General features: G+C 44.7%; 1 protein-coding gene across 1 annotated transcript in view; it reads right to left on the bottom strand.

Moving 5' to 3' along the window:
* Nucleotides 1-25,859, bottom strand: part of LOC142251091 (cytochrome P450 2G1-like) — a 46,120-nt gene that overhangs the window by 10,599 nt on the left and 9,662 nt on the right. The window contains exons 2-5 of the mRNA XM_075323604.1: nt 21,315-21,500; nt 17,160-17,322; nt 12,269-12,418; nt 3,126-3,286 (exon numbers count right to left, since the gene is read on the bottom strand). Coding sequence (XP_075179719.1) covers nt 3,126-3,286; nt 12,269-12,418; nt 17,160-17,322; nt 21,315-21,494 — 654 coding nt within the window. The 5' untranslated portion in view covers nt 21,495-21,500. The remainder of the gene's footprint in view (nt 1-3,125; nt 3,287-12,268; nt 12,419-17,159; nt 17,323-21,314; nt 21,501-25,859) is intronic.

The following is a 25,859-nucleotide window of genomic DNA, read 5'->3' as shown; positions in this document are numbered from 1 at the left end:
TACAATCTGCACTTGAATTCTGTTGTAGAGGTTTCATTTCAAATCCAATGTGGTGGCATGCAGAGCCCAACTCGCGAAAATTGTGTCACTGTCCAAAGATTTCTGGACCTAACTGTATATATATATATATATATATATATATATATATATATATATGTGTGTGTGTGTGTGTATGTGTGTGTCTGTATATGTGTCTGCATACAGTTAGGTCCAGAAATATTTGGACAGTGACACAATTTTGGCGAGTTGGGCTCTGCATGCCACCACATTGGATTTGAAATGAAACCTCTACAACAGAATTCAAGTGCAGATTGTAACGTTTAATTTGAAGGTTTGAACAAAAATATCTGATAGAAATTGTAGGAATTGTACACATTTCTTTACAAACACTCCACATTTTAGGAGGTCAAAAGTAATTGGACAAATAAACCAAACAAAATATTTTTATTTTCAATATTTTGTTGCGAATCCTTTGAAGGCAATCACTGCCTTAAGTCTGGAACCCATGGACATCACCAAACGCTGGGTTTCCTCCTTCTTAATGCTTTGCCAGGCCTTTACAGCCGCAGCCTTTAGGTCTTGCTTGTTTGTGGGTCTTTCCGTCTTAAGTCTGGATTTGAGCAAGTGAAATGCATGCTCAATTGGGTTAAGATCTGGTGATTGACTTGGCCATTGCAGAATGTTCCACTTTTTTGCACTCATGAACTCCTGGGTAGCTTTGGCTGTATGCTTGGGGTCATTGTCCATCTGTACTATGAAGCGCCGTCTGATCAACTTTGCGGCATTTGGCTGAATCTGGGCTGAAAGTATATCCCGGTACACTTCAGAATTCATCCGGCTACTCTTGTCTGCTGTTATGTCATCAATAAACACAAGTGACCGAGTGCCATTGAAAGCCATGCATGCCCATGCCATCACGTTGCCTCCACCATGTTTTACAGAGGATGTGGTGTGCCTTGGATCATGTGCCGTTCCCTTTCTTCTCCAAACTTTTTTCTTCCCATCATTCTGGTACAGGTTGATCTTTGTCTCATCTGTCCATAGAATACTTTTCCAGAACTGAGCTGGCTTCATGAGGTGTTTTTCAGCAAATTTAACTCTGGCCTGTCTATTTTTGGAATTGATGAATGGTTGCATCTAGATGTGAACCCTTTGTATTTACTTTCATGGAGTCTTCTCTTTACTGTTGACTTAGAGACAGATACACCTACTTCACTGAGAGTGTTCTGGACTTCAGTTGATGTTGTGAATGGGTTCTTCTTCACCAAAGAAAGTATACGGCGATCATCCACCACTGTTGTCATTCGTGGACGCCCAGGCCTTTTTGAGTTCCCAAGCTCACCAGTCAATTCCCTTTTTCTCAGAATGTACCCGACTGTTGATTTTGCTACTCCAAGCATGTCTGCTATCTCTCTGATGGATTTTTTCTTTTTTTTCAGCCTCAGGATGTTCTGCTTCACCTCAATTGAGAGTTCCTTAGACCGCATGTTGTCTGGTCACAGCAACAGCTTCCAAATGCAAAACCATACACCTGTAATCAACCCCAGACCTTTTAACTACTTCATTGATTACAGGTTAACGAGGGAGACGCCTTCAGAGTTAATTGCAGCCCTTAGAGTCCCTTGTCCAATTACTTTTGGTCCCTTGAAAAAGAGGAGGCTATGCATTACAGAGCTATGATTCCTAAACCCTTTCTCTGATTTGGATGTGAAAACTCTCATATTGCAGCTGGGAGTGTGCACTTTCAGCCCATATTATATATATAATTGTATTTCTGAACATGTTTTTGTAAACAGCTAAAATAACAAAACTTGCGTCACTGTCCAAATATTTCTGGACCTAACTGTATATGTGTGTGTATATGCATATATGTGTGTGTATGTATGTGTGTGTGTATGTATATATGTGTGTGTGTATATTTGTATTTATATATGTATGTGTATATGTATATATGTGTATGTGTATATGTATATATGTGTATGTGTGTATGTATCATGTGTGTATGTACAGTATGTATGTGTGTATGTATCATGTGTGTATGTACTGTATGTATGTGTGTATGTACAGTATATGTGTGAGTATATACTGTATGTGTGTATATGTATATATGTGTGTATGTATATGTATATATATGTGTGTGTGTGTGTGTGTGTGTGTGTGTGTGTGTGTGTGTGTGTGTGTGTGTATCTCCATTAAAGAAATCCGCACTTACAATCACAACATTTTGCACAGCCGCCTCATTTGACTCAGGGAACGCCATATAGACTATGTTTTGAGGGAAAAATGTAACCCCGCAGCTTTACAGTTATTCACCAAGAAACCTGCCTCCATTAAAGTTAATGGAGGTGGGAGCTACAGGTCATTAATAGGAGATGTGATTGGTTGCTATAGGAACAAAGGACAGTCTTAGTATAAGAAGCTTATGTGTGAGGTAATATGATTTCGGTGGAGAGATGGATAAAGAGTGACAGACATAGAGACAGAGAGAGACAGACAGGAACAGACAGACAGGGAAAGAGACAGAGAGACAGACAAAGGCAGACAGGGAAAGAGACAGACAGATAGGGAAAGAGACAGACAGAGAGAGAGCAAGACATAGAGGAAGACAGAGAGACAGAGAGACAAATAGAGACAAGCAGAGAGACAGACAGAGAGAGAGACAGTGAGGCATACAGACAGACAGAGACATAAACAGAGAGAGAGAGAGACAGACAGGAAGAGAGACATAGAGACAGAGAGACATAGAGACAGACAGAGAGGGAGAGAGACAAACCGAGACAGACAAAGAAACAGACAGACAGAGAGAGATGGATAAAGAGAGACAGACAGAGAGAGAAACAGAAAGAAAGACAGAGAGACAGAGCGACATAAGCAGACAGACACAGAGAGAGACAGTGAGACACTTAGTTACTATACTGGGCAATGCCAGGTATTACAGCTAATAGATGAGATGGTAAATGGCACAGCAGCCAAAGGAAACAAACACAGTAAAAATAAATAACGTAAAGTCAAGCCATTCAATGCTTACATATACCGTTCTTCATTATATTTATGCCTTGAGACACGATGCCTCACCGTTAATTGCCTTGTAGGATTACTAGAAGTCATGTAAAATGTAAACTTACTAATCCCCAAATGGAAGTCATAAGCTGCATGATTTTCTTTATTAGGGTAAGAAGTTCCCTTAATTTGACATCTTCGTAGTCAAAACGTTCTCCAAACACAACAGAACAGATAACGTTGGCGACCGCCAAGTTCAATCGATGTGTTGGGTCAAAGGGGGCGCCTGCAAGGAGAAGTCCACACCTGTTGAATCAATGACCTAAAAATACTGATGTGAATATATCTGTACAATGTATATGTTAACAGGGAGATACTTCATAAAGGAGGATTTATCACATTGCAATACCAAATATCTATCCGTTTAATGTGTAGCTTTATAGACATTCATCCTGTAAAGCTGCTGTACGACTAGTCTATGAGCTATCCTCATAGCCTTATACAAGATGGAAGACAATAAAAATCATTGTTTTAATTTCAAATCTGTTCCTGTATTGGTCCCAAAAAATAACTTTATTGTAATATGTAAATGGCTACACAGATATACCTGAGTGATGTCAGCAGTGAGGAGAGAGGGATGTGTATGCTCTCTCCTGCACTGAAGAGATAGCAGAGGAGACATGTAATGTCAGCAGCGAGGAGAGAGGGATGTGTGTGCTCTCTCCTGCACTGAAGTCATAGCAGAGGAGACATGTAATGTCAGCAGTGAGGAGAGAGGGATGTGTGTGCTCTCTCCTGCACTGAAGTGATAGCAGAGGAGACATGTAATGTCAGCAGCGAGGAGAGAGGGATGTGTGTGCTCTCTCCTGCACTGAAGAGATAGCAGAGGAGACATGTAATGTCAGCAGCGAGGAGAGAGGGATGTGTGTGCTCTCTCCTGCACTGAAGTCATAGCAGAGGAGACATGTAATGTCAGCAGCGAGGAGAGAGGGATGTGTGTGCTCTCTCCTGCACTGAAGTGATAGCAGAGGAGACATGTAATGTCAGCAGCGAGGAGAGAGGGATGTGTGGGCTCTCTCCAACACTGAAGAGATAGCAGAGGAGACATGTAATGTCAGCAGCGAGGAGAGAGTGATGTGTGTGCTCTCTCCAACACTGAAGAGATAGCAGAGGAGACATGTAATGTCAGCAGCGAGGAGAGAGGGATGTGTCTGCTCTCTCCTGCACTGAAGTGATAGCAGAGGAGACATGTAATGTCAGCAGTGAGGAGAGAGGGATGTGTGGGCTCTCTCCTGCACTGAAGTGATAGCAGAGGAGACATGTAATGTCAGCAGCGAGGAGAGAGGGATGTGTGGGCTCTCTCCAACACTGAAGAGATAGCAGAGGAGACATGTAATGTCAGCAGCGAGGAGAGAGTGATGTGTGTGCTCTCTCCAACACTGAAGAGATAGCAGAGGAGACATGTAATGTCAGCAGCGAGGAGAGAGGGATGTGTCTGCTCTCTCCTGCACTGAAGTGATAGCAGGGGAGACATGTAATGTCAGCAGCGAGGAGAGAGGGATGTGTCTGCTCTCTCCTGCACTGAAGTGATAGCAGAGGAGACATGTAATGTCAGCAGTGAGGAGAGAGGGATGTGTGGGCTCTCTCCTGCACTGAAGTGATAGCAGAGGAGACATGTAATGTCAGCAGCGAGGAGAGAGGGATGTGTCTGCTCTCTCCTGCACTGAAGTGATAGCAGAGGAGACATGTAATGTCAGCAGCGAGGAGAGAGTGATGTGTGGGCTCTCTCCTGCACTGAAGTGATAGCAGAGGAGACATGTAATGTCAGCAGCGAGGAGAGAGGGATGTGTGGGCTCTCTCCAACACTGAAGAGATAGCAGAGGAGACATGTAATGTCAGCAGCGAGGAGAGAGTGATGTGTGTGCTCTCTCCAACACTGAAGAGATAGCAGAGGAGACATGTAATGTCAGCAGCGAGGAGAGAGGGATGTGTCTGCTCTCTCCTGCACTGAAGAGATAGCAGAGGAGACATGTAATGTCAGCAGCGAGGAGAGAGTGATGTGTGGGCTCTCTCCAACACTGAAGTGATAGCAGAGGAGACATGTAATGTCAGCAGCGAGGAGAGAGGGATGTGTGGGCTCTCTCCAACACTGAAGTGATAGCAGAGGAGACATGTAATGTCAGCAGCGAGGAGAGAGGGATGTGTGTGCTCTCTCCTGCACTGAAGTGATAGCAGAGGAGACATGTAATGTCAGCAGCGAGGAGAGAGGGATGTGTGGGCTCTCTCCAACACTGAAGTGATAGCAGAGGAGACGTGTAATGTCAGCAGCGAGGAGAGAGGGATGTGTGTGCTCTCTCCTGCACTGAAGTGATAGCAGAGGAGACATGTAATGTCAGCAGCGAGGAGAGAGGGATGTGTGTGCTCTCTCCTGCACTGAAGTGATAGCAGAGGAGACATGTAATGTCAGCAGCGAGGAGAGAGGGATGTGTGTGCTCTCTCCTGCATTGAAGTGATAGCAGAGGAGACATGTAATGTCAGCAGCGAGGAGAGAGGGATGTGTGGGCTCTCTCCTGCACTGAAGTGATAGCAGAGGAGACATGTAATGTCAGCAGCGAGGAGAGAGGGATGTGTGGGCTCTCTCCAACACTGAAGAGATAGCAGAGGAGACATGTAATGTCAGCAGCGAGGAGAGAGGGATGTGTGTGCTCTCTCCTGCACTGAAGTGATAGCAGAGGAGACATGTAATGTCAGCAGCGAGGAGAGAGGGATGTGTGGGCTCTCTCCAACACTGAAGAGATAGCAGAGGAGACATGTAATGTCAGCAGCGAGGAGAGAGTGATGTGTGTGCTCTCTCCAACACTGAAGAGATAGCAGAGGAGACATGTAATGTCAGCAGCGAGGAGAGAGGGATGTGTCTGCTCTCTCCTGCACTGAAGTGATAGCAGAGGAGACATGTAATGTCAGCAGTGAGGAGAGAGGGATGTGTGGGCTCTCTCCTGCACTGAAGTGATAGCAGAGGAGACATGTAATGTCAGCAGCGAGGAGAGAGGGATGTGTGGGCTCTCTCCAACACTGAAGAGATAGCAGAGGAGACATGTAATGTCAGCAGCGAGGAGAGAGTGATGTGTGTGCTCTCTCCAACACTGAAGAGATAGCAGAGGAGACATGTAATGTCAGCAGCGAGGAGAGAGGGATGTGTCTGCTCTCTCCTGCACTGAAGTGATAGCAGAGGAGACATGTAATGTCAGCAGTGAGGAGAGAGGGATGTGTGGGCTCTCTCCTGCACTGAAGTGATAGCAGAGGAGACATGTAATGTCAGCAGCGAGGAGAGAGGGATGTGTGGGCTCTCTCCAACACTGAAGAGATAGCAGAGGAGACATGTAATGTCAGCAGCGAGGAGAGAGTGATGTGTGTGCTCTCTCCAACACTGAAGAGATAGCAGAGGAGACATGTAATGTCAGCAGCGAGGAGAGAGGGATGTGTCTGCTCTCTCCTGCACTGAAGAGATAGCAGAGGAGACATGTAATGTCAGCAGCGAGGAGAGAGTGATGTGTGGGCTCTCTCCAACACTGAAGTGATAGCAGAGGAGACATGTAATGTCAGCAGCGAGGAGAGAGGGATGTGTGGGCTCTCTCCAACACTGAAGTGATAGCAGAGGAGACATGTAATGTCAGCAGCGAGGAGAGAGGGATGTGTGTGCTCTCTCCTGCACTGAAGTGATAGCAGAGGAGACATGTAATGTCAGCAGCGAGGAGAGAGGGATGTGTGGGCTCTCTCCAACACTGAAGTGATAGCAGAGGAGACGTGTAATGTCAGCAGCGAGGAGAGAGGGATGTGTGTGCTCTCTCCTGCACTGAAGTGATAGCAGAGGAGACATGTAATGTCAGCAGCGAGGAGAGAGGGATGTGTGTGCTCTCTCCTGCACTGAAGTGATAGCAGAGGAGACATGTAATGTCAGCAGCGAGGAGAGAGGGATGTGTGTGCTCTCTCCTGCACTGAAGTGATAGCAGAGGAGACATGTAATGTCAGCAGCGAGGAGAGAGTGATATGTGGGCTCTCTCCTGCACTGAAGTCATAGCAGAGGAGACATGTAATATCAGCAGTGAGGAGAGAGGGATGTGTGGGCTCTCTCCTGCACTGAAGTGATAGCAGAGGAGACATGTAATGTCAGCAGCGAGGAGAGAGTGATGTGTGTGCTCTCTCCTGCACTGAAGTGATAGCAGAGGAGACATGTAATGTCAGCAGCGAGGAGAGAGGGATGTGTATGCTCTCTCCTACACTGAAGTGATAGCAGAGGAGACATGTAATGTCAGCAGCGAGGAGAGAGTGATATGTGGGCTCTCTCCAACACTGAAGTGATAGCAGAGGAGACATGTAATGTCAGCAGCGAGGAGAGAGGGATGTGTGTGCTCTCTCCTGCACTGAAGTGATAGCAGAGGAGACATGTAATGTCAGCAGCGAGGAGAGAGGGATGTGTGTGCTCTCTCCTGCACTGAAGTGATAGCAGAGGAGACATGTAATGTCAGCAGCGAGGAGAGAGTGATATGTGGGCTCTCTCCAACACTGAAGTGATAGCAGAGGAGACATGTAATGTCAGCAGCGAGGAGAGAGGGATGTGTGTGCTCTCTCCTGCACTGAAGTGATAGCAGAGGAGACATGTAATGTCAGCAGCGAGGAGAGAGGGATGTGTGTGCTCTCTCCTGCACTGAAGTGATAGCAGAGGAGACATGTAATGTCAGCAGCGAGGAGAGAGTGATGTGTGGGCTCTCTCCAACACTGAAGTGATAGCAGAGGAGACATGTAATGTCAGCAGCGAGGAGAGAGTGATGTGTGGGCTCTCTCCAACACTGAAGTGATAGCAGAGGAGACATGTAATGTCAGCAGCGAGGAGAGAGGGATGTGTGGGCTCTCTCCTGCACTGAAGTGATAGCAGAGGAGACATGTAATGTCAGCAGCGAGGAGAGAGGGATGTGTGTGCTCTCTCCAACACTGAAGAGATAGCAGAGGAGACATGTAATGTCAGCAGCGAGGAGAGAGGGATGTGTGTGCTCTCTCCTGCACTGAAGTGATAGCAGAGGAGACATGTAATGTCAGCAGCGAGGAGAGAGGGATGTGTGCGCTCTCTCCTGCACTGAAGTGATAGCAGAGGAGACATGTAATGTCAGCAGCGAGGAGAGAGGGATGTGTGGGCTCTCTCCTGCACTGAAGTGATAGCAGAGGAGACATGTAATGTCAGCAGCGAGGAGAGAGGGATGTGTGTGCTCTCTCCTACACTGAAGTGATAGCAGAGGAGACATGTAATGTCAGCAGCGAGTAGAGAGTGATATGTCTACTTATATTCATTTTTTATTGTTGGCCTAAGAACGAATGTTCATGTCACCGTTCTCTGTGCAGAGCATCTCACAGACCTGGAGATGCTCTGCGGCACTTACATATCTAGCAGCCTGGTCACTATACTGGAGTCCAGGTTGATTCTGGGAGGTGCTGATTGCTCAGCTGTTCTACCCTCTGGGTAATTGCTCAGGCTTCTTTACTGAGCGTGCTCCTCCAGAACTCTGCCAGTTGTATAATCTTCTCTCTGTGTTGCTGCAAGCGTCTGTCTCCTGGTATAGTGACTGATATTGGTACTCGACCCTGGACTGACCTCCTGACGTGCCTCAGTCTACTCCTCTCTGACTTCTCCATTCCCGTCTGGCTCCTGACCCCGGCTTACTCTCCTGACAACTCTGTTGTCTTCCCCTTGTGCTCATACTTTCTCACCTGGTTACCTGACCTCCGGCTTGTCTCACGACCTCTCTCCTGTCTGCTACCTGTGTCTCTCCATGTCCTCTCGGTTCTGACCCCAACCTGTCTGACTTCCCTCAGCGTCTAGGTATACCCAGTGCCACCTAGTGTACAGCCTTATTACTGCATCTCTCACTCCTCTGTGAGAGGGACGTTACAGTTCATTTGTGTGTGTCCAGTGCAGATCTCTGAGGACACAAAGCAGTCACTCCTGCTGGCGATTCTGAGTTTTTCGCTGACATCATGTTGACAGAGCTGTGGCTTCTCTTCTGTTCTGGTGTGCTGATGGGATGTGGCTGACAATGCCATACCGATTGACAGCCGGCTCCCAGCTGCAGTCACATCTCGTCAACAGAGCAGCCCAAAAGAAGAAGAGCTACTCTGTTGATGTGGAGCAGCTCAATTGTCCGCAGTAGTGGTCAATGACTGCCCTGTGTCGGCTCTGGGTAGAAAGCGAAATAAACTGTGGAAAGAAAAAGCGCAATAGGGTCTTACCCGGTATATATCCGGGAAAAAATTAAAGGGAATGCACTAACCTTCAGTAGTTGTGACAGTCACAACTACTATAAAAGCTTATTTTGTAGAGATGAAGTCTGCTGCAGCCCCGTGGTTGATAACAGAGAACAATAGAGAAGGGGTTTTATGCCGCGCTGTTCATCAGGAAGGAGGACAAAGAGATGGTCAATGTTCCTTTATTGTAGCTTGTTGTCTACGCGTTTCAGGAGCTCTGCTCCCTTCATCAGGACATACAGTACAAAAAAAACATATCTGCAGTTGATCCTAGGATCCCAGCATATATACAACCCAGAAAAAAGAAAAAAATGTCAAGCCACACCCCCAAAATAAAAAAATTGGCGGGTAGGAATGACGCATGTAACAGCACACACATTTACATGTATAAAAGGCAAAGAAAAGAGGGGAAAACAATAGATAATGGTATAAAAATATGTTATAAAATATTCATGCAAAAAAATGTTTTATTATCCACAATTAAAAAATTCTAAAAATCAGGACTCATGGGTTAAAAAACAAGTGTCTGTTTTACTTTGTTTTGGAACCAGCAGTTTTACGGGTAGAACAGGCAGGTAGTTGCTAACTGGTTAGCAATATCTGCCTGTTAAGGGTGCTTTACACGCTGCGACATCGCTAACGATATATCGTCGGGTCACGTCCGGCGCCGTTAGCGACATCGCAGCATGTGACACCAATGAGCGACGATCAACGAGCGCAAAAACGTGAAAAATAGTTGCTTGTTGACACGTCGCTCATTTCCTTAATATCGTTGCAGGTGCAGGTACGATGTTGTTCGTCGTTCCTGCGGCAGCACACATCGCTATGTGTGACACCGCAAGAACGACAAACATCTACCTGCGTCCACAGGTACAATGAGCAAGGAAGGAGGTGGGCGGCATGTTCCTGCCACTCATCTCCGCCCCTCCTATGCTATTGGACGGCTGCCGTGTGATGTCGCTGTGACGCCGCACAAACCACCCCATTAGAAAGGAGGGAGATCGCCGACCAGAGCGACGTCGCAGGAAAGGTAACTCCGTGTGACGGGTGTTAGCGATGTTGTGCGCCACGGGCAGCGATTTGACCGTGACACACAACCGACGGGGGTGGGTACGCTCGCTAGCGATATCGGTACCGATATTGCAGGGTGTAAAGTAGCCTTTAGGCTATGTGCCCACGGGACAACGTACCCGCGGATATTTCCACACGTTTGTCCGCAGGTTTCCAGCAGCTGATCCCCGGAATCTGCAAATATCCATTGCTACGGGTTTCGAGCATTATTGCTGCGGTAAACCTGCGGGACAAGTACGTAAATACCTGCGGAATTCCCGGCCTCTATCTCCATAGTGGAGGAGCGGGATTTCCGCAGGTATTTCTGCAGGAATAATTGACATGCAGTTGCGTGCGGCTGCGGGAAATCCGCAGCATATTCCGCAGCCGCACATACCGCACCATTGATACACCACTCCCCAAATCCCATAGGGGAGTGTCTGTACTTGCTAGAACCTGCAGATTTATCTTGAAAATCCAGATAAATCCACAGGTTTTCCACGGCAAAATTTGTGGGTATGTTGTCCCATGGGCACATAGCCTTAGGTTTTCAACACATAGTAAAAAAAATTATTTTCTAATTTAGTCCTGGAAAACCCTTTAACTAGTAATTAAACAACACTGTGTGACTTGAGATGTAATGGCTTCAGCGCCATTTTTTTTATTAAATAGCATACAAACAACAAAATGCATCATAAAAAGGAATCTGTTATGTCCAATAACAATATTAACTTGCATTTATCTATAGTACAGACCAAAAGTTTGGACACACCTCATTCAAAGAGTTTTTTTTATTTTCATGACTGAAAATTGTAGATTCATATCGAAGGCAATAAAACATGTGGAATGAAATACTTAAAAATATGTCTTATATTCTAGGTTCTGCAAAGTAGCCACCTTTTGCTTTGATTACTACTTTGCACACTCTTGGCATTCTCTTGATGAGCTTCAAGAGGTAGCCATCGGAAATGGTTTTCCAACAGTCTTGAAGGAGTTCCCAGAGATGCTTAGCACTTGTTGGCCCTTTTGCCTTCACTCTGCGGTCCAGGTCACCTCAAACCATCTCGATTGGGTTCAGGTCTGGTGACTGTGGAGACCAGGTCATCTGGCGTAGCACCCCATCACTCTCCTTCTTAGTCAAATAGCCCTTACACAGCCTGGAGGTGTATTTGGGGTCATTGTCCTGTTGAAAAATAAATGATGGTCCAACTAAACGCAAACCGGATGGAATAGCACGCCGCTGCAAGATGCTGTGGTAGCCATGCTGGTTCTGTATGCCTTCAATTTTGAATAAATCCCCAACAGTGTCAGCAGCAAAGCCCCCCCACACCATCACACCTCCTCCTCCATGCTTCACGGTGGGAACCAGCCATGTAGAGTCCATCCGTTCATCTTTTCTACAAAGACACGGTGGTTGGATCCAAAGATCTCAAATTTGGACTCATCAGACCAAAGCACAGATTTCCACTGGTCTAATGTCCATTCCTTGTGTTCTTTAGCCCAAAGAAGTCTCTGCTTGTTGCCTGTCCTTAGCAGTGGTTTCCTAGCAGCTATTTTACCATGAAGGCCTGCTGCACAAAGTCTCCTCTTAATAGTTGTTCTAGAGATGAGAAGGTGTGTCCAAACTTTTGGTCTGTACTGTAGGTTAATCTGCAGGTTAATAGAGCTATTAAGGTGCTTAGCCGCTGTCCTAAAAGTGCAGCACCCGGGAGCAAATGAACTTTATTTCTCCTGGGAGCTGCTGGCTTTCAGTCATGGAGGCGTGGCTAGAGCAATTTCATTCACCGCTCAGAGCACTGAGAGCTGCAGCTATAATCACACCCGACACTGACTGAAAGCCGGCTCCACAATGCATCAATAGGACATTAAAAGTAAAGGATAAAAAAATAAACAAACATTATTTATTGCCACATCCGTATCTCACCTCCTATCTTCCCAATCTCTTCCGTCAGGTAACGCGCTTCTTCTTGTATTCGTTCTTCAATGCCTCTCTTCCCCATTCCAAAATTTCTTAGAGTAGTAATAGAAAACCTGCGCATCTGTTTCCATCTCTCCCCGTTGGTAAATATCACTCCTGAGATTAAAATGCATTAAATAGATGTCCTTCTCGATAACAAGAAACATCACCTCACCACAAAGTGAATTTCCGTATTCTAATATCATGTATTTTGTTCATCATTCTATACAGGTTCATTTTTTTTCATGTATAATGGGTAAAATAAGTATTGAACACGTCAAAAAATTTCTCAGTAATTATATTTCTAAAAGTGCTATTGACATGAATTTCTAACCAGATATCAGTAACAATCTATCCAATCTGCACAGTTAAAAAAAATCAAACTATGTCCATAAATTTAGTAAGTATAATAATGAGAAATGACACAGGGAAAAAGTATTGAACACCTGAAGAAAGAGAGATCCAATGAGAAGTATGACAACAGGTGAAATCTATTAGTAATTAGAACACAATCCTGTCACTTAGTGAAAAATAATTTCAGTTGGATCATCTGATGGAACATAAAAAGGTGTCTCATTACCGAGGTGCAAAACAAGAAACATTTTATGATGGGTAAAACCAATGAGCTGTCTCAAGGCATTCACAAACGTATTGCTGCATAACATACTGATTTAATTGGCTATAGAAGTTCTAAACTACTGAAGGTTCCAGTGAACACTGTTAATCGAGAAGTAGAAAGAATATCATATCACCATAAACCGGCCACAATCAGATGGCCCCCGCAAGATTTCAGACAGAGGAGTGAAAATAAGTGTCAGAAGAGTTGTCCAAGAGCCAAGGTAAGCAGGTACCGGAAAAAAGACAGAACACTGGGCACTTCAGTCCTCTTCACTGCTTCTATCAATAGAGTGATTCCGTTAATCAAGCTACCTTTGTCTATCAGACAGTCCCGCTTAGCAAAGCAGTACAATAAACAGCCGTCTCCTGTGGTGCTCACTTCAAAGCTTGAGAGATTCATGAACAATCCAAAGAAGAAAAAGAAAGGCACTCACCGGTCTGCTGTGACGAATCTTATTTAATCCGATATGAAATTACAGGTGATATAAAAGGCTGTGGGGGAGGGAGGTGCACGCAGGATGATGGCCATTTCTGCCTATATGGCACTTCGACAGGTCCAGTGGTGGACCTGTCGAAGTGCCGTATAGGCACAAAACGGCCGTCGTCCCACGTGCTCTGTGCACCTCCCCCACAGCCTTTTATATCCCCTGTAATTTCATGTCAGATTAAATAAGATTCTTCACAGCAGCCCGGTGAGTGCCTTTCTGTTTCTTCTTTGGATTGTTAAGGTACAGCAGGTACATTGGTATAAAAAACAAAGCAAAACAATAAGTAAATGCACTCAACCTCCATGGCCTGTATGCACGCTCACCACGCAGGACTCCACTTCACAAGCCAAGGAAACTCTCAATTAGTTTCAGAGAAAAAAGTAAAGCTGCTAGAGTGGCCTAGCCAGTCACCTGACCTGAATCTCATTGAAGATTTATGGAAGGAACCAAAGCTCAGAGTTGGTAGAAGGAGCCAACGAGACCTTCAGGATGTGAATAGTGTCTGTGTGGAAGAATGGCCCAAAATCACACCTGAGCAATGCATATGACTACTTTCTCCATACAGGAGGCATCTTGAAGCTTCATCACCAGCAAAGGCTTTTGTATTAAGTATTAAATAAATTTTAGGAAGAATGTGCAATACTTTTTCAATTTGTCATTTCTCATTATTACACATAACTTAATTTATAGACATCTTGGTTTGATTTCTTTGCCTGAGTGGGTTGCATGAGTTATCACAGATACCTGGAGTAGAAAGATATTTACTTAGAAAATTGGATACGTGTTCAATACTTATTTCACCCTCTGTATATACCTTTTTAGGAAATGGCGAGTGAGTCATTTCTAAAAGAATTTCCCCAAATTTGTGGATTTGGGGGAATCTGAATTTAGTATTATTCATTTTGCGTACATTGCAAATGGTTGCATACATTTTGATGGTTCATGGATTTTAATAAAGAAACCTCTTATACTGTTCTTGGCTCTTTCTATACCTATTCTGCCATGAGGGTACGCATCGGATTCTCTTCCTTCTCCAGTTTTTCTAACAATGTGCCTAGCTGCACATGTTATTGACTTAAGGGTGCTTTACACGCTGCGACATCGCTAACGATATATCGTCGGTGTAACGTCGTTAGTGACGCACATCCGGCATCGTTAGCGACATCGCAGCGTGTGACACCAAGGAGCGATGATCAACGATCGCAAAAATGTCAAAAATCGTTGATCGTTGACACGTCGCTCCTTTTCATAAGATCATTGGTGGTGCATGCCGCTGGATGTTAGTCGTTGCTGCGGCACCACACATCGTTATGTGTGACACCGCAGGAACGACGAACATCTTCTTACCTGCGTCCACCGGCAATGATGAAGGAAGGAGGTGGGCAGGATATTCCGCCCCCTCATCCCCGCCCCTCCGCTTCTATTGGACGGCTGCTGTGTGACGTCTCTGACGCCGCACAAACCACCCCCTTAGAAAGGAGGCGGTTCGCTGGAAACAGCGACGTCGCAGGGAAGGTAAGTCCGTGTGACGGGTGTAAGCGATGTTCTGCGCCACGGGCAGCGATTTGCCCGTGACACACAACCGACGGGGGCGGGTACCCTTTACACCATGCCTTATTTGACAGTATGGGGCCAAATCAGCAACATTGCTAGTGTCTCATGGAAAACCCGTAGGTCGTTGGAAGATGAACAAAGTGGAGCCAGTCGGTGGATTGGCCAAGGAGAAAAGTGAGTCAAATGCCAGCTCTGAATTTTGCAAATATATCCAAATCAAATTTAGAAAATTTTGCTCAACTCTACCTCTTAGTGGTCAGTGCAGTATTGTTTTTTTCATCCAGAGCCCTAGATCCCATGCATACCTATAGATGAAACATGTAAAGTCCAGTCTGCTTTTCACTGCCCCTGGATGGAGCTTAGGGATTTACTGCCTATTCTGCTATTTTTGAGTTCACTGTCTAATCAGAATGTCATGACAAACGTTGTCCCTATGGGTTTCCATCAAGCCAGATAGTGCAAAGTATAGAATTTTTTTATTAGGTAAACCAAAATTATATGACAGTAATGAAAGGAATCCAGCTTCCGGAATATAGTAAAATCTTTTCCGAACTTTATTTTGAAGAATATAAAAAATATTCAATATAAATGGATAGGGTAGGAAGCCCAGGTACGGCAACATGTTTCGAACGCTACCTGCGTTCTTTGTCAAGCCTAAAGGCAGCTTTACACGCAGCGACATCGCTAGCGATGTCGCTCGTGAAAGCACCCGCCCCCGTCGTTTGTGCGTCACGGGCAAATCGCTGCCCGTGGCGCACAATATCGCTAGTACCCATCACACGGACTTACCTTCCTAGCGACGTCGCTGTGACCGGCAAACAGCCTCTTTTCTTAGGGGGCGGTACGTGCGGCGTCACAGCGACGTTACACGGCAGGCGCCCAATAGAAGCGGAGGGGCGGAGAGCAGCCGTATGAAAGACACGCCCACCACATTGCCAAAGGATGCAGGTATGGTGTTGTTTGTCGTTCCTGGGGTGTCACACGTAGCGATGTGTGCTGCCTCAGGAATGACCAACAACCTGTGTCCAGCACCAGCAACAACATTTGGGAAATGGACGACGTGTCAACAATCAACGATTTGGTGAGTATTTTACATCGTTAGCGGTCGCTCATACGTGTCACACGCAATGACGTCGCTAACGAGGCCGGATGTGCGTCACGAATTCTGTGACCCCAACAACATCTCGTTAGCGATGTCGTTGCGTGTAAAGCCCCCTTAAGGCTAAACCTTAGGCTTGACAAAGAATGCAGGTAGCATTCGAAACACGTTGCCGTACCTGGCTCCCTTCCCTATCCATTTTTATAGTTACATAGTTACATAGTTACTAAGGTTGAAAAAAGACCCTGCTCCATCTAGTTCAACCTTCCTCCACCAGTTCTACATTTGGTCACTAAGTCATTTATAACCAACAATGTTGTGTACTGAGGAAATCATCCAGCCCTGATATAAAAGCTGTTATAGTATCTTCCATTACTACCTCTTGTGGTAGTGTATTCCACAGTCTGACTGCTCTAACTGTAAAGAACCCTTTCCTATTTAGCTGTCGGAATCGCTTTTCTTCCACTCGCAGTGAGTGCCCCCTGGTCCTTAGTATTGTCTTTGGAAGGAATAAGTCATGTGCCAGTCCTTTATATTGACCACACATGTATTTATACATATAAATGAGATCTCCTCTGAGACGTCTTTTTTCTAAGCTAAACATATCTAACTTTTCCAGCCTGTCATCATATGGGGGCCTCCATTCCTAGTAATAATCTAGTTGCCCACCTTTGAACTGACTCTAACTTCTGAATGTCCTTTTTAAAGTGTGGAGCCCAAAACTGGATCCCATATTCCAGATGTGGCCTTACAAGTGATTTATAGAGGGGTAACAATACGTTGGGATCACGGGATCTTATCTCTCTTTTTATACACCCTAAAATCTTGTTTGCTTTAGCAGCTGCTGCTTGACATTGAGTGCTGCTGCTCAGCTTTGTATTGAATATTTTTTATATTCTTCAAAATAAAGTTCGGAAAAGATTTTACTATATTCCGGAAGCTGGATTCCTTTCCTTACTTGCATTCCTGCACCTTCAGAGTGTCTATCTGTGCATGGCGGACCCTGCCACAGCTGAACTGGATCAATTCTTTCTTTCTCATAACTCTATGACACGTTTATCCACAATGCTACAATCTCCATGTAAGATCTGTTACTCACCACAACCTTTGGTGAACAGATTAGACAGTTCAAGATGTCCTCTCATACTGAACACATCCCCATTGTCTATCAAAGCTTCTTTTATGCAATCCTGACCAACAAGGACAACTGCAGGTACCTTTGACATGTAGATGGTGAACACCGGACCATAAGTCTCACTCAGCTGGAAGAGAAATATTCAAAAATAAAAATTGTCGAAATCACTTGTATTCCCTATGCCAATTTTGGCAGCTCGGTACTTCCACGTAATGGCAACTTTACCTCTCCAGCATCGGAGAAGAGCGGGGAACTGAAATTTGCAGGCTCCATTGATCCCGCCAGCTTTAGACTGTTGCTCTGAATTAAAGATCTTGCAAGTATGTGGTTCATGTCTAGGAAACCAGACACTTTTGAAACTGCAAAATTGGCCAGAAACCAAGGCAACTAACAGCAAATTATGAAACTGAACATCCCTCTATTCGTAAGGACAGCTAGTTTTGAAAGAGGCAAATTACAAGTTGCTTGTTTTTGCCAAAAAAAAATAAAAAATGTATGTGAAATTGTTGTCTTTAGGACATTTGGAAACCAACGAGTTTATCAGAAGGAAGACATTTCAGAACATGCTGAAGGTGCCTCGTTCATCTGTACAAATAATAATATGCAAGTACAAACAAGATGGGAATGTCCAGCCATCATACTGCTATGGAAAGAGATGCATTCTGTATACCAGAGATGAACGTGCTGTGGTCAGACATGTGCATATCAACCCAAGAACAAAAGCAAAAGACCTTGTGAAGATGCTGGTGGAAGCTGGTAAGATTGTATCACTATCCACAGTGAAACGAATACTGTATCAACCAGGGCTGAAAGGCCACTCTGCCAGGAAGAAGCCATTACTCCAAAAGACATATAAAAAGCCAGATTAATGTCTTCAAATGCACAAAGGACCTTAATGTTTGGAGACGTCCTGTGGTCTAATGAAACTAAAATGTAAATGTTTGCCATAATGACCATCGGTACGTTTGGAGGAAAAAGGGAGAAGCTTTGAAGCCTAATAACACCATCCCAAGTGTGACACACGGGTGCGGCAGCTTCATGTTGTGGGGTTGTTTTGCTGCAGGAGGGACCGGCACACGTCACAAAATAGATGGCATCAGGAGGAAAGAAGATTATGTGGCAATACTGAAGCAACATCTCATAACATTGGCCAGGAACTTCAAGTTTGGGCAGAAAAGGGTCTTCCAAATAGATAATGACCAGAAGCATACTACCAAACTGGTTAGAAAGTAGCTTAATGATAACAATGTCAATGTTTTGGAGTGGCCATCACAGTCATATTGAAAATTTATATGCAAATCTAATAATAAGAAGCGCTGATAGTGTAACACCAGATGAACAAGTGCAGTATATAGGAAATATACATTCAGCTAATTTGGTTGTGAGAGTCACAACCACTGATAAGCATAAGATAATGGCATCTGCTGCAGCCCCAAGTGAATGAGCGTTCAAAATGGAGTAGAGAAGGGGCTAACGCCACGCATCAGCCAAATGAAACTGTAGAGATGTTGATGAATAATATCTTTCTTTTATTTCATCGGTCTACGCGTTTCGAGGTCGAAACCTCTTCCTCAGGACCAGTACATCAACAAAAGCATTTTTTTTTGTTGATATACTGGTCCTGAGGAAGAGGTTTCGACCTCGAAACGGTTAGACCGATGAAATAAAAGAAAGATATTATTCATCAACATCTCTACAGTTTCATTTGGCTGATGTGCGGTGCGTTAACCCCTTCTCTACTCCATTTTGATTGAAAATTTATAGGCAAAGCTGGAAAGGCTGGTGCAACCAAGGTGACCTAAAAACATCTCAGCTATACCAGTTCTGTCAGGAGAAATGGGCCAAAATTGCTACCATTGTGAGAAGCTTGTGGAAGGATCCAAAACATTTTACCCAAGTCATACAGTTTAAAGGCAATGGCACCAAATACTAATGAAATGTATGTAAACTTTGGTTTTGCAGAAAGTAATGCCTTAAAACATTCTCTCTCTCATTATTCTGGCATTTGGCAAATATAAATAATTTTGGTTAATAATAATTGACCGAAAACAGGAAAGGTTTATCCTGATTGCATGTCATATATAGTCAGAAAAACCTGCAGATGTGTCTTTATAGAGAGCGGAGGGAAAACCTGCAGATGTGTCTTTATAGAGAGTGAAGGGGAAAACCTGCAGATGTGTCTTTATAGAGAGCAGAGGGGAAAACCTGCAGATGTGTCTTTATAGAGAGCGAAGGGGAAAACCTGCAGATGTTTCTTTATAGAGAGCGGAGGGAAAAACCTGCAGATGTTTCTTTATAGAGAGCGAAGATGAAAACCTGCAGATGCGTCTTTATAGAGCGGAGGGAAAAACCTGCAGATGCGTCTTTATAGAGAGCGGAGGGAAACTTCTGGTTTCAACTGTAGGTGCACAGTTCATTACATGATTAGAGCTGCACCCAGCTGCATCTATCGCATCCTATTGGTGTCAAATTAAAGCATCTTTCCAATCTCCTTTCTTCCAGTATACACTGCTCCTCTTTCTCCTTTCTCCCGCCTTCTTCTTTGTCAAGGAAGCTGTGCATGCCTTAAGAGTGACAGTTCAGAGCCGTGGAATACTGCTACTCACAGAGGCGGCTTTGTCTTTGCAGTATTAGGGGTACTTTGCACGCTGCGACATCGCAAGCCGATGCTGCGATGCCGAGCGCGATAGTCCCCGCCCCCGTCGCAGCTGCGATATCCTTGTGATAGCTGCTGTAGCGAATATTATCCCTATGGCAGCTTCACATGCACTCACCTGCCGTGCGACGTCGCTCTGGCCTGCCGTGCTGCGTCATAGCGACGTCACACGGCAGGCGGCCAATAGAAGCGGAGGGGCGGAGATGAGCGGGACGTAAACATCCCGCCCACCTCCCTCCTTCCGCGTAGCCGACGGGAGCCATGGTGACGCAGGTAGGAGATGTTCCTCGCTCCTGCGACTTCACACACAGTAATGTGTGCTGCCGCAGGAGCGAGGAACTACATCGGACTGTCGCCTCAGCGTAATTATGGAATTCGCCGACGCTACTCCGATGATACGATTACGACGCTTTGGCGCTCATTAATCGTATCATCTAGGATTTACACACTACGATGTCGAGAGCGAAGCCGGAAGTGCGTCACTTTCGACATGACCCCTCCAACATCACACCTGCAATGTCATAGTGTGCTAAGCCCGCCTTAGAGGATCTCATGTGCACTGAAGATGGACAGATCCAACATGGATGCAATTTTATACATTTAACAAGGTGAGTTAACCTGTTATGGCACTCACTCGGTGAGGTAGATCCTCTAAGTCTAAGACCAAGGTCTGGGTGGGCACATGGGCCATGGGCAATCATGTAGCAGAAGGGTGAAATACACAGGACACGCACAGCAGAGGGACTGGAGACTGCAGCTATACTGGAAACAGGCAGGTAGGTAACAGTGGAACGGGAAGCTACAGACAGCCAGAAAAATGTCCTGGAAACGGCAAGCGAACACGTAGAAGAGGTCCAAGAAGACCAACGGAACTCAGGAGAAACCAGTAAGTCTAAATACCATGGAAGCCACAGACAGCCTGAAAGACGTCCTGGAAACCAGAGACAGGTTGTAGGATACTGGAAATCACAGGAACATTGTGAGATACTGGAAACCGCAGGCAAATCGGTTGTAGAAAGTGATGGTGGAAACTGCCGGCAGATAGGTAACTGTGGAATTGGAAGCCACAGGCGGCCAGAAAGACTTCTTAGAGACTGAACAAAAGGCCAGATTAAAACTCTTACTAGAAAGTTTTAAGACCAAGACCCAGGCGTGTGTCTTGAAAGCCATTAAATAGGCTTAGGAAGGTCATCACATGGAAGCACGATAGGTTACTTGCAAAGCATAACATGGAGCACAAGAAAGTCTAATGGACTGGGATGGAGGGAGCAGAGCACAGACCCGGGACACGTGTGTAACACAACACTTTAAAGGGAGCTTTGCTGTATGTGACCCATGTAAAAATAATGAAATAAGGATTTTCTGCAGAGGTTAGTGAGAATGGGGATCTCAGTATTGAACATATACAAATAAAGGACATATTGTGCAGCCATCGTAGTACTTTTTCTGGCACCCAGACTCACCTTCATCAGAGATGTATGCAGTTCTTTAGTGTTCATGTGCAGGAGAGTGCCCAGTAAGGGCAGAGGCGGTGGTCCGGGGGGCATATTTTTCATTTTTAGATTCCTCTTCCAAGTGAAGAAATACAGAACAAGGCTGAGCACGACAGCAAGGAAAAGAGTCCCTGACACTCCCAGCTCCATTGTGATCTACAGGAACATTAAATACATGGTATTACAGTCAATGTATACAAGAGTGTGTTATGCAACCTGGCTGTCACCTGTAAATTTTCTTGTCCTCTATGATAAAATTACATACAGTGTATCCACCCATATCATGTCCACCGCCATTAACTTGAGAACGGCGGCAGCTATAGGCATCGAAGTGGTGTCTAGGTATAGTAAAGTAGCCATGCGCTACACAATGAAACCACCTATACCGCCATCTGGTGGAAAACAACGGAGTTAGCATTTTTATCTCGAAAACGGAACGAGATAGAGATAAAAAGTGAATTACAAAGTTGTAGGGCATCATCAATTCAATACGAATCGACACCTTGCATACAGAAATGCTTTGATATGAAACCCATGATGACCCCCCCAAAAACATTGAATACTGGTCAGAGATATGGCGCTCATTTAACTTTGAAGCTCAAAGTGGCCCCCGTCAGCTGCAATAAACATCTGGACTCTGCACAGCATACTGTATCTTGCTGCACGTTGTGCAATATGGTAGGGGGCACATTTGCACAAGCATCTGTGATACGTCGTCGTAGGTCCAGCAATGTTGATGGAGGGGTCGCATACACCTGCTGTTTGATGTGACCTCACAGAAAGAAGTCCAATGGGGTCAGGTCAGGTGAGCGGAGGCCACTCCACACAGCCACCATACCCAATGACTTGTAGAAAGGTCTCCATGAGGTATCGCTTTCCATCCGCAGCCTTGTGAGTTTTACACGTTCTAATCATAGCATTTCTGTATACAAGGTGTCGATTCGTATTGAATTGATGATGCCCTACAACTTTTTAAGTTACTTTTTTTCTCTATCTCGTTCCATTTTCGAGATAAAATTGCTAACTCCGTTGTTTTCCACCAGGTGCGTTATATGTAGTTTCATTGAGTAGCGCATGGCTACTTTACTATACCTAGTCACCATTTCTTTGCCTATAGCTGCCGCCATTTTCAAGTTAATGGCGGTGGACAGGATATGGGTGGACGCACTGTATAAAGATAAAATGTTTATACTTTTCCCTATAAGAATATGGAATAGTAACTAGAGATAAGCAGACCCGTGGAAGTTCGGTTTGGCGGGTTCAGCTGGACTTTACATAAAGTTTGGTTTGGGACCCGGACTTGACCTGAACCCAATGGAAGTCACTAATTGGCCAGTTCGGTTCTCTGCCCACATTTAGTCAGCCCTAAACAGATCACTTCTGGGTGGGGTTTTTCCTTTTTTTGTGAGGGGGTGCACACTACATCCAATCACGCTGTTGTTACCTCCAGTGGGAGCCATGCATTCACTGCAAGTGGCTCGCACTGGGCTGAGCATGAAGCGTACCAGATGCCTGCAGGAGTGGTGTTCATACGTAATGCACCCGAACTCCGAACCAAACTCAGTTTTTATTAACCTTCATAGTAAATGTTTTCAGACTGACACCAATTTTAGTTTTTACAAAGTTTGCTGTTCAGTTTCTATATTGATAATTTGCATTAACTCTAGATTGTTTTGAAGAATGACCAGATGAATTGCCAAAATTGTAAAACCATTCCTTCCCATGAAAAGTAACTTCCTCACAGAAACTTCATTTACACTAAATTTTCGCCTTGACACAAAATGACCTGTTTACATCATTTCAGTGATCATCTTGGTAGTTTAGGATATAGTGCAACTGATATCACGCAGTCATGCTGGATGAATTATAAGGGCCGACTGCTTTAAAAGGTTTCTGGTGCTTGAAATCATTGTCTATTTTAGTTAACCATGGTTACCACCAAGGACACCTGTGCAGTCATCATTGCTTTGCATTAAAAGGGCTTTACAGGCCAGGACATTGCTGCTTGTGTAGATTGCCCCTAAATCAACCAATTATCAAATCATCAAAAACTTCAAAAAGAAAGGTTTGATTGCTTTGAAGAATGATTCAGCCCATACAAGAAAGTTCAGCAAGTTCCAGATTCTCTCCTAAAGAGGATTTAGCTACAGGATTGATTTAACACCCCTGCAGAGCTTGCTCAGGAATGGCAGCAGGCAGGTGTCAGGGCATCTGCATGCAGTCAGGTAAAGATTTTTGGAAACTTGTCTGGTGTCAATAGGGGCAGCAAAAAAGCCACTTCTCTATAGGAAAAACAGAAAGAGCAGATGGATATTCTGCACAAACTACATGGATTGGACTTGACTTCAGAAAACCTATGTAAAATTATTTTCTCTGATGAAGCCCCTTTCATACTAGAATATCTGGAAGAATGATTGACCAGAGAAGAAAAAGTGTGCACTAGAATGAATCTTGTGTTTGCCAACAGTAAAGCATCCTGAAACCACTCATGTGTCGGGGCTTTTCATCCAAAGGATGGGGCTTACTCATAATTTGTCTAAGAAAACTACCAGGAATAAAAGATGATATCTACATATTCCTCCAAGACTTAATTTTCCAACGATTGAGAAGCAATTTTGTGATGAATAATACGTTTGCCTGCATGAAGGAGACAACGTCACAAGAGAAAAATAATTGCTAAGTGGTTTCATGAACAAAACATTGAAAATGTGAGTCTACGCCCAAGCAAATTCTCCAGATGTCAATTCTATTGCGCATATATGGTCCATCCTTAAAAAGTGGGTGGATAAAAAATGAGATAAAGAGATAAAGAGATAAAGAGATAGATAGAGAGAGAGAGAGAGATTCAGAAATTAATTTAAATGGAAATCTAAGAGATCTCAGTGGCAATTCTGAGGTGGCCGCCATATTTCATGTCACAAGTGATGAACAAATCGGAAATTCTAATTCATCAGTTCCCTAAGATTTAGCTAGGAAATTAAATTTGCTCTAATTTTATTAGAATACATTTTTTTGCTCTGTGGTCTCTCCAGAACAAAAAACATTTTCTTCTTCAGTCTCGTCACCAGTTTGGTTTTAATGAGACAATCTTCAGCATCTTCTGATGCCCGGCCTTTCCGAGTCTCCTAAGTTAAACATTGAATTACGGCGTTATGAATGCACTAGGTGGAGATGGATATGGAAGCAGTGGTGAGTGTGTTGTCTATAAATCTGTGTAGGACTGTGGCACTGAATATTTCCCGTTGAGGTTCTCCTAAAGGGTTAAGAGACTTTTCCTCGGCAGACAGCGCACCAAAGCTCTTCTATTTTGAACAAGCCTAGGAGTTATGAGGTGGCATGATTGATGTCAGACTCATGACGTAGCGTGGCATGTGTCGTGGCCTAGACACTGGAGATGGTCCAGTGAGGACTTCACAAGAGAATAGAATAAAACAGATGATTCCATCGGCCACCCTTTTACTGGATTCACTTGAAAGTTGGATTCTGGCTTATCTAAATTGTTTGTGAAACGCCAGACAATTTCGATCTGGTTTGAAGCGATTTACTCATCTCTAGATTACATCCAGGTTTACCAGCATCAACTGGAACTTGAAAAACCTTGAAGAAGAGTATGACTTGAGGCAGTTTATTCAGTGCATAAAAAAATTACCTTCTCACCCCCTGTGGGTGGTTATTTGTCCTTCCTCATTCTCGGGTCCTCTACCAGAGGCCTGGGAGTTTGAGGGTTCTGCGCAGGATCTTAGTTGTTCCCAGCACTGCGCGTTTCTGGACAGAGAGCTCAGATGTTGCTCCTGGAATCTGTTGCAGCCATTTTTCCAACTTAGGGGTCACTGCTCCAAGTGCTCCTATCACCACTGGAATCACTGTTACCTTCACCTTCCACATCTTCTCCAGTTGTTCTTTAAGGCCCTGGTATTTCTCCAGCTTCTCATATTCTTCTTTCTGATATTACTGTCATTAGGCACTGCCACATCTATTATCATTGCTGTCTTCTGACCCTTGTCTACTATTACGATATCTGGTTGGTTAGCTACCACTTGCTTATCTGTCTGGATCTTGAAGTCCCACAGGATTTTAGCCCTTTCATTCTCCACCACCTTTTCTGGTGTCTCCCACCTGGACATAGGGGGACTTAGCCCATACACTGTACAGATATTCCTGTATACAATTCCCGCTACTTGGTTGTGGCGTTCGGTGTACGCTGTTCCTGCTTGCATTTTGCATCCTGCCACTATATGTTGGATTATTTCCGTGGTTTCTTTACATAGTCTACACCTTGGGTCTTGTCTTGTGTGGTAGATCCCTGCTTCTATGGATCTGGTACTTAGCGCCTGCTCTTGTGTTGCTATGATTAGTGCCTCTGTGCTGTCCTGGAGTCCAGCTTTCTCCAGCCATTGGTAGGATTTCTTCATGTCAGCCACCTCCATTATCTGTCTATGGAACATCCCATGCAGCGGCTTGTCTTGCCATGGCACTTCATGTTCTTGTTCTTACTTCTCGGACTGTTGTTGTTGC

This window comes from Anomaloglossus baeobatrachus, chromosome 9, assembly GCF_048569485.1.
Source record: "Anomaloglossus baeobatrachus isolate aAnoBae1 chromosome 9, aAnoBae1.hap1, whole genome shotgun sequence".
Lineage (NCBI taxonomy): Eukaryota > Metazoa > Chordata > Amphibia > Anura > Aromobatidae > Anomaloglossus > Anomaloglossus baeobatrachus.
This window is presented reverse-complemented; position numbering and strand designations above follow the sequence as displayed.